This window comes from Haliaeetus albicilla, chromosome 25 (assembly GCF_947461875.1).
Source record: "Haliaeetus albicilla chromosome 25, bHalAlb1.1, whole genome shotgun sequence".
Classification (NCBI taxonomy): domain Eukaryota; kingdom Metazoa; phylum Chordata; class Aves; order Accipitriformes; family Accipitridae; genus Haliaeetus; species Haliaeetus albicilla.
In genome coordinates, this window is record NC_091507.1 from 22,677,639 (window position 1) to 22,693,030 (window position 15,392).

A 15,392-nucleotide genomic window follows, 5' to 3' on the forward strand; every position below is an offset into this window, starting at 1 on the left:
TTTTATGGGTTAATGCCCTTCCACTTATTTTCCAGGGAAGGAATAACCCATAAAACAAGCACATCCAAACTCTGTATGGAATCAAGGACATTTCCCAGTTTGCGCTGTCAGTCTCTAATTGCAAAAAGTTGTCTTATGTTTATTTCAGTTAATTGCTTACTGCTCTGCTTTATTAGCCCAGGAGGTAGCAGAGAACACCGAGCTAAATGTTATTTTAGGAATTAGCTGGCAGCAGCTGCTACCAGATCACTACATTTTGGGTCTCTGTACCCATGTGGAGCACCTCAGCCCAGCACACGTCGAGGGAGACACTGGCCAAAGGGAGAGAACTGCCACGCGTTTCTCACCCGTGACTCCCTTCGACCAGATGGAGCAGCGCGTTGTATTTATCTCTGTACAGAGCTGCATCCAATTGTCTTTGCCTGGTCAGAGTAACACGGGTCCTTGCAAAGCAGAAACAGCGTGGAGTAGACAGCTTTAAAAAAAAAAAGTCCCAGCAGTACAGTTATATACACACATGCATGTAAAAGATGTCTACACCAGCATATCCTGATGTATGTACAGCATAGCACAGTAAACACTTAATACTACTGAGACACAGAATGCAGTTTCATTAAAAACAAAATGTTCACCAACATTATACGCACAAGGAGACCACACAGCACGCATACACACTTACACGATGTAAAACTGTTGCTGTGAACACTGACCTTCCTGTGCCACAAAACATTAACTACTGTGGAATTCAGGACATCACAAGTTTCACTCTCGCCTTCATTGCTCCAATACCGTCGGTCATGCAACTTTTAAATTCGTATCTCAGAACCCTTGCTGCTCTTACAATTTGTACTTATGCAAAAAAAAAAAGCCCAACACTTTCTTCTTCACCTTGGTTTGCTTTTTGTGAGTTTTGGCAGGGTTTCTTGTTTGTTTTGGATTTTTTCCTAAACCCCACGAGCACTTGCTAAGTATCAAAGGTACAAACACACAGCACATCTATCTGCAACAGAGGACCCTGTCATCAAATGAGTACGTGCACAGTAACATCAGACTTGACGTGTGAAGTTCTAAAGGTAAAACGAAGCTACTTCACCATCTTGCTTTTCTGCACCATTTATGCCAGAAGCTTTTCTTTTTAAGACGCATTTTCTGGCAATTACACATCTAGAAGGAACTTCAAGCATAGTCGCCTCACTACTGGCACTCAGCAGTGTTCCCTAAACTGCACCTTGTGCCTCCACCAGGTTCTTTATGTCTATTCTCTATGTGACCATTTCTCTCTGGAAAAGTTTACAGCTACAGCTTTAGGACATGAAGAGAGGGCTGCATTATAGCACAGTGCGTAGTTCACACAAAGTTGTACTAAAAGGGCAGTCTAAGAAGTTCCTGCAACTTAGATAATCCTAAGCACTTCTTTGCGACATATTCCATGTTTTCATGAAGTAGTGCAGAAGAATAAAAAATCACTTCAGTTTGCCATTTCTGCCATTCATCAATCCTAAGCATCCAAGTTTCATGCTGAATTTTATTATGAGACACTACTCACTCTCATTCCAAGTCAATGGGCCAAAAGACAATGTTTAAATTGACCTAAAATAACTCTGGCCCTAAATCACCTTGAGACAATGCAACCAAAAGTACCAGTTTAAAAAAGATGGAACACTACCCCCAAAGCTTTACAAAACAGGGTTTTCCTTTCCTTTTTTTGAGGGTGTGGGGGGAAGCAAGGTGGATGGGAGAAGAATAGATGTTTGGCAAACCCAGGCAATTACTACAAGATTAGCAAACAAATAGTAAGGCTGAGTAAGATGCCATTAACTTTTCAAAGGGGAACTAAATCCAGGGTCTTGGAAGAATGACCCCACTGTTTAGAAGTCTGTTGCATATTTAAGACAAAACAACTGGCCGCTATGATCAAGATTCAACTAAGTTCCCATCAATTAAATTCCAGCAAGAAAATGAAGGTATCTATTCAGTATCAATACCTCCCAGCCCTAGAGTGGAGAATAAAGAATTACAATGCTTTTTCCCAATACCATACCCTAAATTACAGGTTTAGCAAATTTAGCCTCCAGAGTAAAGCAAATAAACACAGCCTACATGGCATTCAGACCAGGGGTAGAGACCTTAGCAATACCCACTATGTAATGTGGTGCAACACCCGAGATAAAGAACAAGCCTGTGGCTAACAGCCCCGTGCTTTTAGTTTTCAGTGTCTGATCCCCTTTCCAGCCTAATAATCAGCCAAACCAGCAAGCAGTTCTGAGCATTTCTGGAAAAAAAGGAAAGCTGAAAGCTGTTTGGATATTTATGTGGCTGAAAGACTGTGACAGAAGTTCACTTTATACCTGTCTGAAACCAGCCCTGGAGTACAGTCTTAACACCAAAACGGGAAGAAACTAGAGCCCAGACTGAATGCCACAGAGGTTCTCGGTGATGTCTGTTTGCAAGCATAACCGCAGAACCCCAGCCTTCTATTCACTCTCCTCCAAAGGGAGCCTGACATCTTAAAAACCACTTGATATGGTACCATGCTGGTTCCTGACAGAAACCAGGCTTCAGAAGGAGCTGTACTGGTAATCAGTCTGGTCCTTCGTTCTGCATCATTTAGCAGACACGTGTGAAGAGAGTCCAGAAGTTCTGCACGGATCTTAACACATCAGGCAGAAGGGAAGGAAGAGAAGAAGGGGGATGAAATTCAGATACCTTTTCACTTTAACCAGGTATTAAGTCTCCGCCTACGTTCAAAGGCCTCGTCTGGCCAGGAACCATTTAAGGTAACAGTAAACCAGAGGTGGGTACGCACATCACCTCCTTAAAGCAGCTAACCTCAGGGCCTCAGTTAAAAGCCAGCTCCCCCCAGCCCATCAGGACCAGGGCTCCTTCCTCCAGCTGGCCACGTGGAGGAGGAGGCTCAACCTAGGTACTTCTACTCTACCAAGAGTTTGCCTTCTTCCAGCGACTACGAGGGTCCTAATTTAAGCTATGCAAGTTAGACATGTGGCGATGGCGGTTAATTTTAAGAAGTGCATGGCATAATTTGAGGCTATCGGCAATGATTCTGTTGCACAGCTTTTAAGTATTGCTGTTTTCTTCACTTTTTCATACCTTTATTGTGATTAGGAGAGGTAAGGAGGGGAACAAGGCACAATAAAGGTAAAAAATTAGAAACAGTACTTGCAAATATACAGTTCTGGTTTTCAGCAACTTTACTAGGCTCTCTTCATAAGCTAAGAAGCTCTTTGAAATTATTTGTTTGAACTTCAAAGACAAAAGTCTGACTTGCCACTGAAAAACAAATATGTGCATACACAACTGTTTAGATCTACCATTAGCCACCAGTATGTACAGACGTGTATATTTCCTAGAGAAGCAAAGAGTAGACAAAAAGTAAGAATTACTTGTTGTTTAAAACATCCAGTGTTTCATTGTGTTAGTTATATAAAAGATACTAAAATGGATAAGCAGACCTGCCAAATTAACCTTCTCTTTCTCAATGAATCTTTGATGAGGTCCTAATATGAAGAATCCTAAAAATGGTGCCCTCAGACTCTGAGTGCATTGAGATTAAAGCATTGAAAAAAAAAAAATCCTTCATGCTACAGATCTGCTGAAGTCAAAAGGGAACCCTTTAATATCTTTGTACAGATAACAACAAGTCAGAATCCAAACATCAGGCCAAACTTGAGTTTCACTGTATAAAATACACCGTTGTTTGCAATTCTTGGGAGTAACAAAGAAGGTTTTGGCATGAAGTTATTTGTTGTTGTTTTTTAACTAACAGTGATACACAAATAGGAAAAAACCCCACACGACTCAGGTAACAGATCTAAGCAGTTTACAGCAAAATGTTTTGATGAGTAAAATGAAAATAACTGAAGTGGACTGAAACACATACAGCTCCATATGTAAGTGTTAGTCGTATAAGAACAGAATGAAGAGTCTGAAAGACAGATACACCATCTGAAGAAGCGGGATATTTCTAAGACAACATTTGGGAATAGCTATCCCACTAAACTTCCTGTGTATTTCACTAACCAATACCAAAACTTCCAACCAGAGGGCTGCAGAGCTGAAACTAGAGTTACTACAATCATAGCAGCAAAATGTTATGACCTTTTAACAGAAGTAGGCAATTACTTCATTTATTCTGATGTAAACATTTTAGTATGTATATTAGGTTACTGTTTTATTTTAATTCACTCAAATATGAGCATCTTTTAAGCAGAAGCACTAAAGATAACTCTTGTTTTGAAGAGAAAGATGTTGCAGTATTAAATCTTGAAAATATGTAAGGTTCTAGAAACCAGTATCATATTCATAAAATTTCTCTCTGGTAACAGGACCTGCAGAAGTAGGTTTTAGATTGCTCCAATAATTCAGCCTGTGCTTTTACTGAGAACACACCAATCCAAAAAATGAAAAAGAAGAAAATAAAATCAATTAAGGGGAGAGGGAGGCAACAGAATAACATTCTATAGATGGCAACGTGTCTGAATAGTTATTTTTAAAAAAGAGAGGATACAGAAGGATACATACTTCACATTACATTGAATTTCCTGTAGTTGTCAACTACATCAAACAAAGATTACACACTTATGTCAAAAAAGCTCTTTCACTTCAGCATTTGATTCCTCCAGGAAGGAGGAGGGAGAGAAAGGAGGCAGGGGGAGAAGAAGAAGTTAAGTTACAAGTTATGCTGTCCTTTCCCCCTGTGTAATAATTAAATATTAAAGTCACAGTCTAGCAAATGCAAAATTTATTTCAACTGTACATAACAGATGTCCTTTTTATATAAAACAAAACACTTAATTGATATATGCAACCACAAACAATATGCATACTGTACAGTACAATGCAACATTCAGATATACATCCATTTTGTATTTTCAAAAGGCAGTCACCTACTAAAGATGGCTTCTCCCATTCACAAATGAAGTGCACAATATATATTATTTTTTCTATGTTTTACGTCACTATATACACATTACTGTGTTTTGGCAAGATTATGCAAAACACCCAATTAATATTGGTTGGTTTCAATTTACGGTAAATACTAATTTATGGAAACACTGCATAAGCCATGTGAAGAGGGGCTGACAATGGCTTGAACCTACCTTCCAATTCAGATTCTCCATCCTTCCAGTGTATTTGTAACTGTACACATATAATTTACAGAATTGCATAAACATAAGGTACTATTATTACCATGACTAAAGTTCCACAAAAATAGAAACACTGAACCTTTGGACCGAATACCACCATTTCCACATTTGCCTTTTTTTTTTTTTTTTTTTTTTAAAAAAAAGCATTTTGCATTAATACTCCTGATAAGTTCACAATAGCTTATGGCCTGGAACACTGAAGACATGGAATGATTTTAAATGTGCGGTGACATTAATATGAGGCTACAGAACATAAGAGATCCTAATTATGATAACAGTTAATGACTTAAATGCTACAATAATTAATGGTGGTAAACTGTCAAAGCTTTGGTGCATAGAAAGTCAATAAAATCTTCGGATCTGAGTAACAAAACATTCTGTGTGATAAGGAGAGATCAAGTGCAACAACTGTATTACAAACTCATATTTACACTATATAACATGAAACAGACATAAAGGAATTGCCGTTTATCCAATGCAGAAAACATTATTCAACTAGAACACCACAGCTTAAGAAACAGGAAAAAAACCAATCCATACTTTCCATATATGTTTAAAAAAACCAAAAACTGACTGAAAGGAAGAGGGGAGTGAAGTGGGTTACAAATGCGCTGTGGAATGGTATGGAGCACACGTACTCATCGCATTTCTCTAAGCAACACTCCTCCATTTTGAAAAAAGTTCAACATACACAAGTTCCTGGTCACTTCGTTAACATACGACTAGTAATATGTACCCCTGAAAACCCTCCTCGGTAAGCACTGCTGCTTTTGTTAGTCATATTTTTGCATGCCAACAACAGTGAGAGAGGATAAAGGAGGTGATCAAACAAGACTGAACGCAGATCTGCAAACGTGAACTGCTTTGAAATAGCTTCTCCACGCTGACCGCCTTCTGGAATCATGCACATCAGCAATTACTAACTTTCTGATCATGTAACCTGCAGAAAGGTGTTGATTATCTTTTAAAGAGAGTGATCAAGTTCCCAGGCGGCAGTTTATTGCATCGTGATTATTCTGAACTTGTTCATAGATAATACCCGAACACTGGATAACATGCTTACTTGAAAAGGGGTAGGGGAATTGCTTTTGGGGACCCTGGTGAAAACGAGAACTGTTTCTGTCCTTTCATCACATGCTTTTCCCTAACGCCAAGGAAGATGTAGAAAACATGTCATTTTTGTTTTGATGCCGATTACGGTATCCGCAAGACAGAACACACACACTTCACCCCGGCAGTGCCCCACGTGCAGGTTCGAGACCTTCAGCTGTGCACAGCATGTCACAGCTCTCTGAAAAGCCAACACGACTGTAACTGAAGAGCTGCTGCTGAAAACAAACCTGCTCGTGAAAGAAGTTACAAGACACAATAAAATCTGTCACGGACATGCTCCAAACAATACAACCCAAAAGCCAAGCATTCTATTATTCAGAACGTCAAACAAGCCAATGTGATGGCAGTTGTACCTAGAGTTTCAGATGCTGAACACGCGAGCCTCCATCAGGGGAACCATTTTCATCTCGTCTTTTCAAGAAGAATGGTCAATTGAGAGTTGACAGCTGTGTATTTTAACAGGCAAGTAAACATCTAGACCCTGCTTTCTGCCACGCTACTGCGTACAGTAAAGTGACAGCATGACCATAGGTAACATGAGATTATCAAAACACTGCATGTAATGAGCATGGACTGCCGGGTTTTCATGACAACTGCCAGACTGGGGTGGGGGGAGAGCAGTGCGGTCCTTCGTATAAACGTTTAAGCAATGAGGGAAAGACAGCAGTATAAAAACAGAATTTTTTATGGATTAGCAAATGCTCTTCCAAACAAATGGGCCAGATATGTGAGTATCTGAATGATTTTACAGCTCTCGTTCTGCTTATTTTTAAGCTGCATTTTTCTTACTCTACCAGCTTTGTATTTTGTTTGTAATAGGTAGAAAATCCAACCGCTACCACTAAGGTATTTCCATATTGCTGGCACTCAGCTCACAAACCAGTATGGTTTCAGTTCAAAATACAAAAACATGCTGTATCCAAAATAAATTAAAAAAAAAAAAAAAAAAAAGAAGAAAGGACCTGTTGCTACACTGACCAAGTCAAAAGAAAAAAAAAAAAGACCATTCAGAGCTACAAATTAACATCTGTCAGTTAAAAAAACCCTCAAGAAATATCATCCTTAACAGGATATACACTTTTTAGAATTACTTATTTGTACGTGTATTGAATTGGCAATAGAGCCTTCCACCAGGTATAACTGAAGTTTCAGAAGCTCCCTCAGAAGTTGTTAAAATATCACATTAAAGAGACAAGGAACAGCAAGAAAACATCTAAGAAAAGCAGGCTGTGATACAACAAGCATTTGTTAAGAAAAAGCTCAGAAGTGCATTAGTTCTGGTGAGAGATATATGAGCAACAGCTCTTACGAGATGTAGACCCCATTCTGTAACTATGGGCTGTCCATATACTGTCATAGTCAGAGTCTTCTGAGAGGTCTGAAGGCTCCAAACGAGAAAGACTACTGCGACGACCCAAGGAGTCTAGACTTGATTGGTCATCATCAGCCAAGACGTGATTATGCATCAGGTCAGTGCCTTGCCATGCTAAGGATGTACAGGTGAAATGAAATGGTGGATGTGGATAGGCAGAGGTGGGATGAGGAGGAGAACGTAAGGAATAGCCACAACCAAACACATGAAATAAAAGCAAAAAGGTGATGGGAAGAGAAGGAAAAGAGAAAATATTGTTAAAAAGGCACCAAAGTTTTTTTTCTTTTTTTTTTTTCTTTGTTTTTTCTATTTGTTTGGGGTTTGGGTATAAGTTACACTCAGCATATAATGTTTGAACTGTTACAACACAATTTTTGAAGTGGTTTTTAAGCTTCTAAGCAGCCTCAGTTGAGAATTTTGAATAACCAAAACCTTGTTTGAAAATATATTTTTTGGAAGAGGGAGTTAGGTTCTTCTGAAGTACGGAGTCAGTTCTGGCCTGAGGGGATTTGACTGGGGACAGAGCGATAAACACAGTAAGCCAGCACGATCCAGCGCTGATCTGAAAAGCAACAGGCCGTTCCCCATCACACATCTGTACCTCCATCCTTTCCCTCCCTTGCAATGACACAGTCATTTGTACAGCTGCTTGGTGAGCCAGGTCAGGGAACAGTTTCAAATGAAAATTAGCCCTACAAAAGATTCTTTTTCAAGCAGGTAATTTCCCCACCAGCTCACAACACAGCCGCAGAAGCGCTTGTGTCACCACGGTAAAGAGGAAAATGCAGGGGAAAAAGCAAAGGTTCTCATGCAGAGCAGGGCTGCTGACTTTCTACATCAGCAGCAACATCTTGCGTCCACTCAAGAGGGCTGTCAAAGTACAGCTTTTCTGTGCCTGTACCCCTTGTTATTTGTTTAACCATGTAGTAAATTGACTCACAGAGAAACAGGGCCAAGAGGCTAACAGCAACGCAGCCTGGTCCGTTCCGACCCCTCAAACACCTCTCCCTACACACCGCTATCTGAATCTAACTTCCCAATTAAACACTAGAGTAGTTGATCAACCCCCCTTTATTTTTGAAGGCCTGGCAATATCCAAGGACTGAAACCATGTAAGTGGCCATGCTACAAGCCAGCACACACATGGTACTGCAGAAGATTTTAAGCCTCCATTTGGAGCAAAGTGCAAAATAAACTCGGTATATAAGAAGCAGGAGAAAGTGAAACGCTGTTCTTCTATTGGCATCTGTCTCCCCAAATTAAACCCCGCACCTTCCCCACCCAAACAACTTAAAAAGTTGTTCTGCTACCTCTACTGCCACTCCCACCAGTGTGCACTGGTGCCACAGCTCTGCTGATCTGACGTTGCCAAAAGCAGCACCCCTTGGGCTTTGGGCTGTGGTGCAGGTGGGAGCACTGCCAAATGAGTGCTGTGAGGGACAGGCAGAATATTAACACGGAGGTAAGAAAGGAGTATGTAAAACAAGGGCGTGCTTCACAGATGACAGGCAATTCTTTAATTCTACTCTTCTACGCTGACTACTGCTCCCACAGAAGCAATTCCAGCATGATTGGTTTTTTCCCCCATTACCAGTCTAAAAATGGATCTTCTGAAACTGAAAGTCTTAGATGACAACACTATTCTTTCCAAACAAAGCAGCCATGTGCTTAATCAATAAAAAAAAATGTTTCTTGCTGCAATTAAGAGCAAATAAAAGCTGCTGACTTCTGATGTATGCAATGATACTCACAGCACTATGTATATTTCTTAAATATACATAGGAAGGAAAAAAATAGGCAAAAAAGCAAAAAAAATCATATCCATTTTGAGTCTGCACACACATTTTATATCTTGCACACTACTGTGCAAGTGCAAATGTTTCCCCAACCATTTCTTGTCACATCATCCTTGGAAATAATCAACAGATCACAGTCAAAGCATTTAAACGGCAATCATCTCATTTAATTTTGTTTGGAACAACAGTATATCTTCAGAATTTTGAACACATTCATTCCTTTTTATCCAATTAAACACACTACTGTAATGACTGTAGGGCTACAAATTAGATTAGTATTAATAAAAAATTATGTAATAGCTAATTTTATCACCTTGGAGGCCTACAGTTCAAGACAGAAAAATTGAAATGAAGGTTTTTGTTGTTACTTCAAAAATTTCTACAGCCTAATACAAGGGCTATATTCCCATTTTAAATTACATATGAATACAAAGTACCTGGATTTTTTTCAAGGTGATAACAGTAAGCAAACACGTATTAGGAAAATCCATGAACTAAGTTTGCAATTGCATTTTGAGACTTCTCAACTGTCAACATAAAGTGCTTTTGCTTGGAAGCAAAACAGTCACAGAGCACTGTGGGCAGTATTAACAGTGATTAACACCACAAATTTAAACAGCTTTAGTGGACAAGGAGTAAGTTATAATGTCCACTCTTCTAGTTCCTGACAACAGCAAAACCAGCCAAGTTCTTCAGGATCATTATACTGTGTTCCAAGGATCCCCGAATGAAATCAGTATTCAACTGTGCAAAAACTGTGCAATCAGAACAAACGCAACAGCATTTTCTCCTTCCTTGTGTAAATGGAACACATGCTGGTGGACTCCCCTGCTTTGCGCAATGTTTTACTTACAATACAGAGGAACTCCACATGGCAACCTTGATTTGGATTAAATGAAGTAGGACCCCAGAGGCACGTTACAGGTTTTCAATAATCTAGGTATTGATCTGAGAAACTAAAAATGGCTTTAAGCAACACACAGATCTGAGAACAATTTCTCCTGAAATTATGAGATGGGATTAAAATTTGTAATAAATACTAAAAACAACTAGTGGCAGTAAAAGAAAAGAAATTTTTATAGGTCTAGGTTACTTTTCCATAGTGGAAGTCTTTGTTGAACAGAACAAGACAAAAATACACTCCTCCAAAATTATGACTACGTCTTCATTCCTCCTCTCTACTTACCAGCTTCTTGAAATTTACCAAAAAGCATACTGATTAACTATCACATTCAGTTCAGACACCTGTCGTTCATTGGTGAAGGTTTTGTGCAATTTTAAACCATGACAAGTAGTCACTTTTGGCTTTTGGTTTTTTTTGTTATGTTTTGTGTTTTTTAAATACTGAAAGAATTATAGTCTTTAACCACGGTCCTTGGCACCCAATACTTAAGCACTCGGCACTGATATTAAGCCAGAAACAGGTTATTATTACTTCCAGGTCCAGCTTGCTACTTGCAAAGGCCTGAGAACATACACCTCTCTTTTTCGCAAACTATCTAATTTGTGTTTTAGCCATTTCAGTACTTTCTAACTTACTTGAATTTAGTGTTTGACGTGTTTTGGCACTTGTACAATATGCTTCAATGACTTTAAGAATTTGAGCATCTTCTTCTAAAGCAGCTGTACCTAGAATCAATGGGAAAAATAGAATTTTAAACATGGTTATGTTTCTTAATACAGAAAAGCCTCTTTAAATCACTACGTTTCAGTTGAGTCCAAAGTTCAGCCTAACCAACCCTTTAAAATCCTCTTAATCATGCCATTTTAAAAATCATACTTCAATGAGCAAAAGTAACAGTTTAAGACAAAATAGTATCTTGAAATGCTTGGAAAAAAAACCAAGTCAGAGCAATTACCCACACATTCAAGAAATTTTCTGAGCTTCTGAAGTTGCACAGAACACGTTCTGAAGTGTGATCACTCTGGTTCTAAACCAAACAGCCACTAAACTGAAAAAACCTGTATATACAGTTATAATATATGTATTATTTCATTATTTAATGAAAGAAATCAAGGAACAGAATATTAATTCACAGAAAAGAAATCTTGAAAACTTTGGGGTTTTGTATATGTATCAGATTTACCCCTTTCAACAGCACACTATTGAAAATTAAACTCCGAATTAACAGCATAATAAATACGTCAGTACAGTTTCAGTCCAGTGTGCAGCAGGAAAGATGTAACTATCATGTAAGTGTATCTGTCAAAAGTGGAGTAATTAAACTTCTCAGACTTTAAAGTAGAAATACAAATACTGAAAAAAATCTAACCTTTCAAGCTTAACATGGCAAAATTTTCCTAAAGGTAGAGCTCCACAGCAAATCTCCTCTTTGGGGAATTCAGTAAAAATGCTTTCAAATTGCTCACTTGCAACAGAGTGAAATTCCAATCAAACTGAAATCTGGAGGTACCTCTATTATTAGCTTAGATGGAACTAGGAGCATATATGTAGGGCAAGATCATTTGTTATTTTAAAAGCATTTTTCCTGTTTTCCTCCTTGAAAAAAATAGGCTTGAAAATTTCCTGCTGCGTGAATCTGAACTGCCTTCAACACCAAAATGTAGTAGTATTCTCTGCCAGAGAGAATAAGTCTTTGTGATTTATTATCACCAGAACAAAGCCAACTGTCCAATCATTTGTCAGGATCAGCTGACAAGCTAACTGTTGAAGAAATTATCTTGACCCAATATAGTTTCCCTACAGTTTAGGAGATGCAGGTACTCCAAAGTACAGGTTATTTCTCTTTCAAGGCAGGAAAAATTTCATTTTGGATTTCACTGTGGTTAGAATGCAGCACCATATTACTACAGTAGCAAGACAAATATTTCACTTCTGAAATGAGTACTGTGAGGGCACTCAGTTGAAATACCTTACTTATTTTGGTTTGTCTGTTATAATGCTAATTTCACATAGCAGTTCTCAAAACACAGCCCACAAAAAAACCCCTGGGATTCTGGAGGAGATAAGTAATAAAACTCAAATCTATCTATCAATAAGCTTTAAGTTCAACAGAAGTTCCTCAGTGGAAAACCTTTACAGCTCCACAAGTGGCAAAAGCTTGAAGGAGCACTAACATGTAACAGAAGCTTCTAAGTACTGACACAAAGCGGGGGGGGGGGGGTGGGGGGGTGGGGGGGGGTGAATACCAAGAATCAGTAAATATTTCTGTAACTAACACTCTTTGACTTAAAGCCACCAAAAAATCCCTTTTATTCAAAGTTATCGCCTACATACAAAATACTGGAAGGTGTTAATCAGTAGAACAATGTATCTGCAAGCTAAAAACCCCCTTCTTCCCCCCGAAAGAACTATCTCCCCTCACTAAGTGTTTAATAATTCCTACATCTCCAAGCTGACAGCTGTATTACCACTGTCAGCACAACTACTGAACCTCCATCCTCCAACATCTGAAACGATACTGTATTGCAGTACTTTAATTTTTCCTAAACAGATACCTTCCTGTAAGGTTAAAACGTCCTGAACTAAACATCCACTTTGCACATCCAAGAACACAGGATCATTCTATTCACTACCTTAACCTTTGCAGTATGAAATTCACAGCACACTCAGAAGGACCTCCACCTTAGACAAACCAACGGTGCCCTGAGGAAAAGCTTTTTCTCTCTAACTCTACATAAACCAGGGAGAGACATTGTTCACAATAACACACTTCATGCATTGGAACACTCAAGGCACAATCTCTGTCTTAAAAAGCCCACGAGCAAAGGACAGACACAGAGAAGCAAAAGTTGCAGTAAAAGAATATGGCCTTCAGCTTAAACACCCTGTCTTTTATTGATACAAATACTTGGATTATTCATTCACAAATTTCTAAGGAAGAATTAGAGTGACACTGACAACTAAGTGAATATTGTGTTTGCTTGATAACATTAATGTTCCCTCCACCCCAAATTATCCCAACATCCAGATTTTGACCCTTCTGTTTTTCTATACAGTCATCAGTCCCTCTCAGTTCAGCGTTGCTCTTCCGACTTCAAGCGCTCTAAAGCCCTGCAGTTCATTCAGACACAGACACTAGCAAACAACCTTATTTCTAGGAGATGAGAGCAGACTGTTGGATCTTAGACAGTGACCTCTCTAAGCAACCAGACTTCGAAGCAGCAGCAATACCCAGCTTTCCAACACACAGCTCAGCAGAAGCTCCTACCAGGATCAATTTAAGAACATAGCTACCAAGCGTTCTGCAAGAGTGGGACAGTATCTTCAAATTGTCCTTCACAGTATTAAAAGACAGGTTTACCTTACTGAACTTTACATGGCTCTATAGCAAGCTCACTTCCCTCTGTAGCAAACAAATAGAAATCTGACTTTCCATCCCAAGCATACATCCACTGTAGTCAACAGTAAACCTCTAGAAAGCAACTAATGCCATCACGACATAAGCACCTAAGATGAATAAAACAAACCATCCCCTGGAGATACCTACCCCCCTCTCCCCTGACAGGAGAGAGGAAGCCAGATGACTCGCTTACGCTGTACGCCTAACCTTCACAGAATTTAAACGGATGTTAATTCCATCCTTTATATCATGCAGACATTCGTTCCAAGTCTCTCTTACTTTTTCTCAGTGCAAACTCTTCATCTGATGGCTTCCGTTCTGGCTTGCGTTTGGGAAGCAGCTTTTTCATGGTTTTAGGGCTTTTACTGAGATCCTGTGCAGGGAAAATAAAAATAAAAAGAGTAGAGCTTCTCTACAATATTTCAAAAGTTTAACTTCTAAGATGCATACAGGAGTTACTAACTAAAAATCTTTTAACAGCACCAAAATTCAGTTTACTAATATTTTTTGGCACATCCGATTTGCCTGAACTGGCGGACTTCCTCTCTACCCTTCCTCCAACTATACACAAAGTCAGATATTTTATCTGTTCTATTAACAGAAATATACAGAAAAGCTGCTGCAAAAGCATGCAGGCTGTTTGGGAGCTAGAGCGAAGGGAAGAGGCAGGCATACATTAACACAGGTTTTTTTCCTTAACTTTTGAAGAGACAACCCATTTCACCTGTCTACTTAGAAGCAGGTAAAAAAGGACCTAACAAGGAAGTTTGGCAGGTAGTATACTCTTCAAAGCCAGAATTTGTAAATGTTTAGGTCTGTTCTTACAAAGCTCTACAGCAAAAAAAAAAAAAAAGATACAGCAACAAATACAGCATTTCTGCTCAAAACGTGGTCATGCTGATTTACAGGAACAATGCTAGGTTACAGGAACAAAAGGAATATACTGGTCTACCCCTTACCTTAAGGATACAAGACATCCTCTATAAAAATATAGAACAAGAAAGTAAAAAGGTGAATGAGCAAGACAGACCAAAGAAGATGAAGATAGGTTTTGAACATCATTGTATGCTAAACACTGTAAAGATGATTGAAATTTTACCAGATGGGAGAATTCAGTGCCCTACACATGAAAGCGTGAAAGGAATTTAACGTAAATTACAAATGAGCATATAGTACAGCAAAACAGAAGAACCTCTTGTAGCAACTAAGCCTGAATACTAACCTTCCAATTGCTGATCACCTATCACTTTTTCCCTGTTGTTTAGGGGATTTACAAAAGAAAAGAAGTCACAGACACACAGCCACCACAAAAATAACACAGCCAGGCCACACTGGGGCACAGTGTTTAGGCTGTACTTTCTAAGAAACTGCAAGTTACATGTCTGCAAAATAAAATTTTTCTGTCAACATCTCATGCTTGCAGAATGTCCTGGTTTCAGCTGGGATGTAGTTAACTGTCTTCCTAGTAGCTGGTACAGTGCTATGTTTTGAGTTCAGTATGTGAAGAATGTTGATAACACTGATGTTTTCAGCTGTTGCTCAGTAGTGTTTAGACTATAGTCAAGGATTTTTCAGCTTCTCATGCCCAGCCAGGGCACCTGACCCAAACTGGCCAACAGTGTATTCCATTCCATGTGACGTC

General features: G+C 39.0%; 1 protein-coding gene across 4 annotated transcripts in view; it reads right to left on the reverse strand.

Annotated features, from left to right (window-relative positions):
* ARHGEF7 (Rho guanine nucleotide exchange factor 7) overlaps positions 1–15,392 on the reverse strand; it is a 128,112-nt gene that overhangs the window by 8,049 nt on the left and 104,671 nt on the right. For 3 of the 4 annotated variants that reach the window (XM_069770259.1, XM_069770262.1, XM_069770261.1), the window contains 3 exons: positions 14,030–14,123; positions 10,986–11,075; positions 7,588–7,764 (listed from right to left, as the gene is read on the reverse strand). In XM_069770259.1, coding sequence (XP_069626360.1) covers positions 7,588–7,764; positions 10,986–11,075; positions 14,030–14,123 — 361 coding nt within the window. The remainder of the gene's footprint in view (positions 1–7,587; positions 7,765–10,985; positions 11,076–14,029; positions 14,124–15,392) is intronic. The other variant, XM_069770260.1, reaches the window with a different exon arrangement.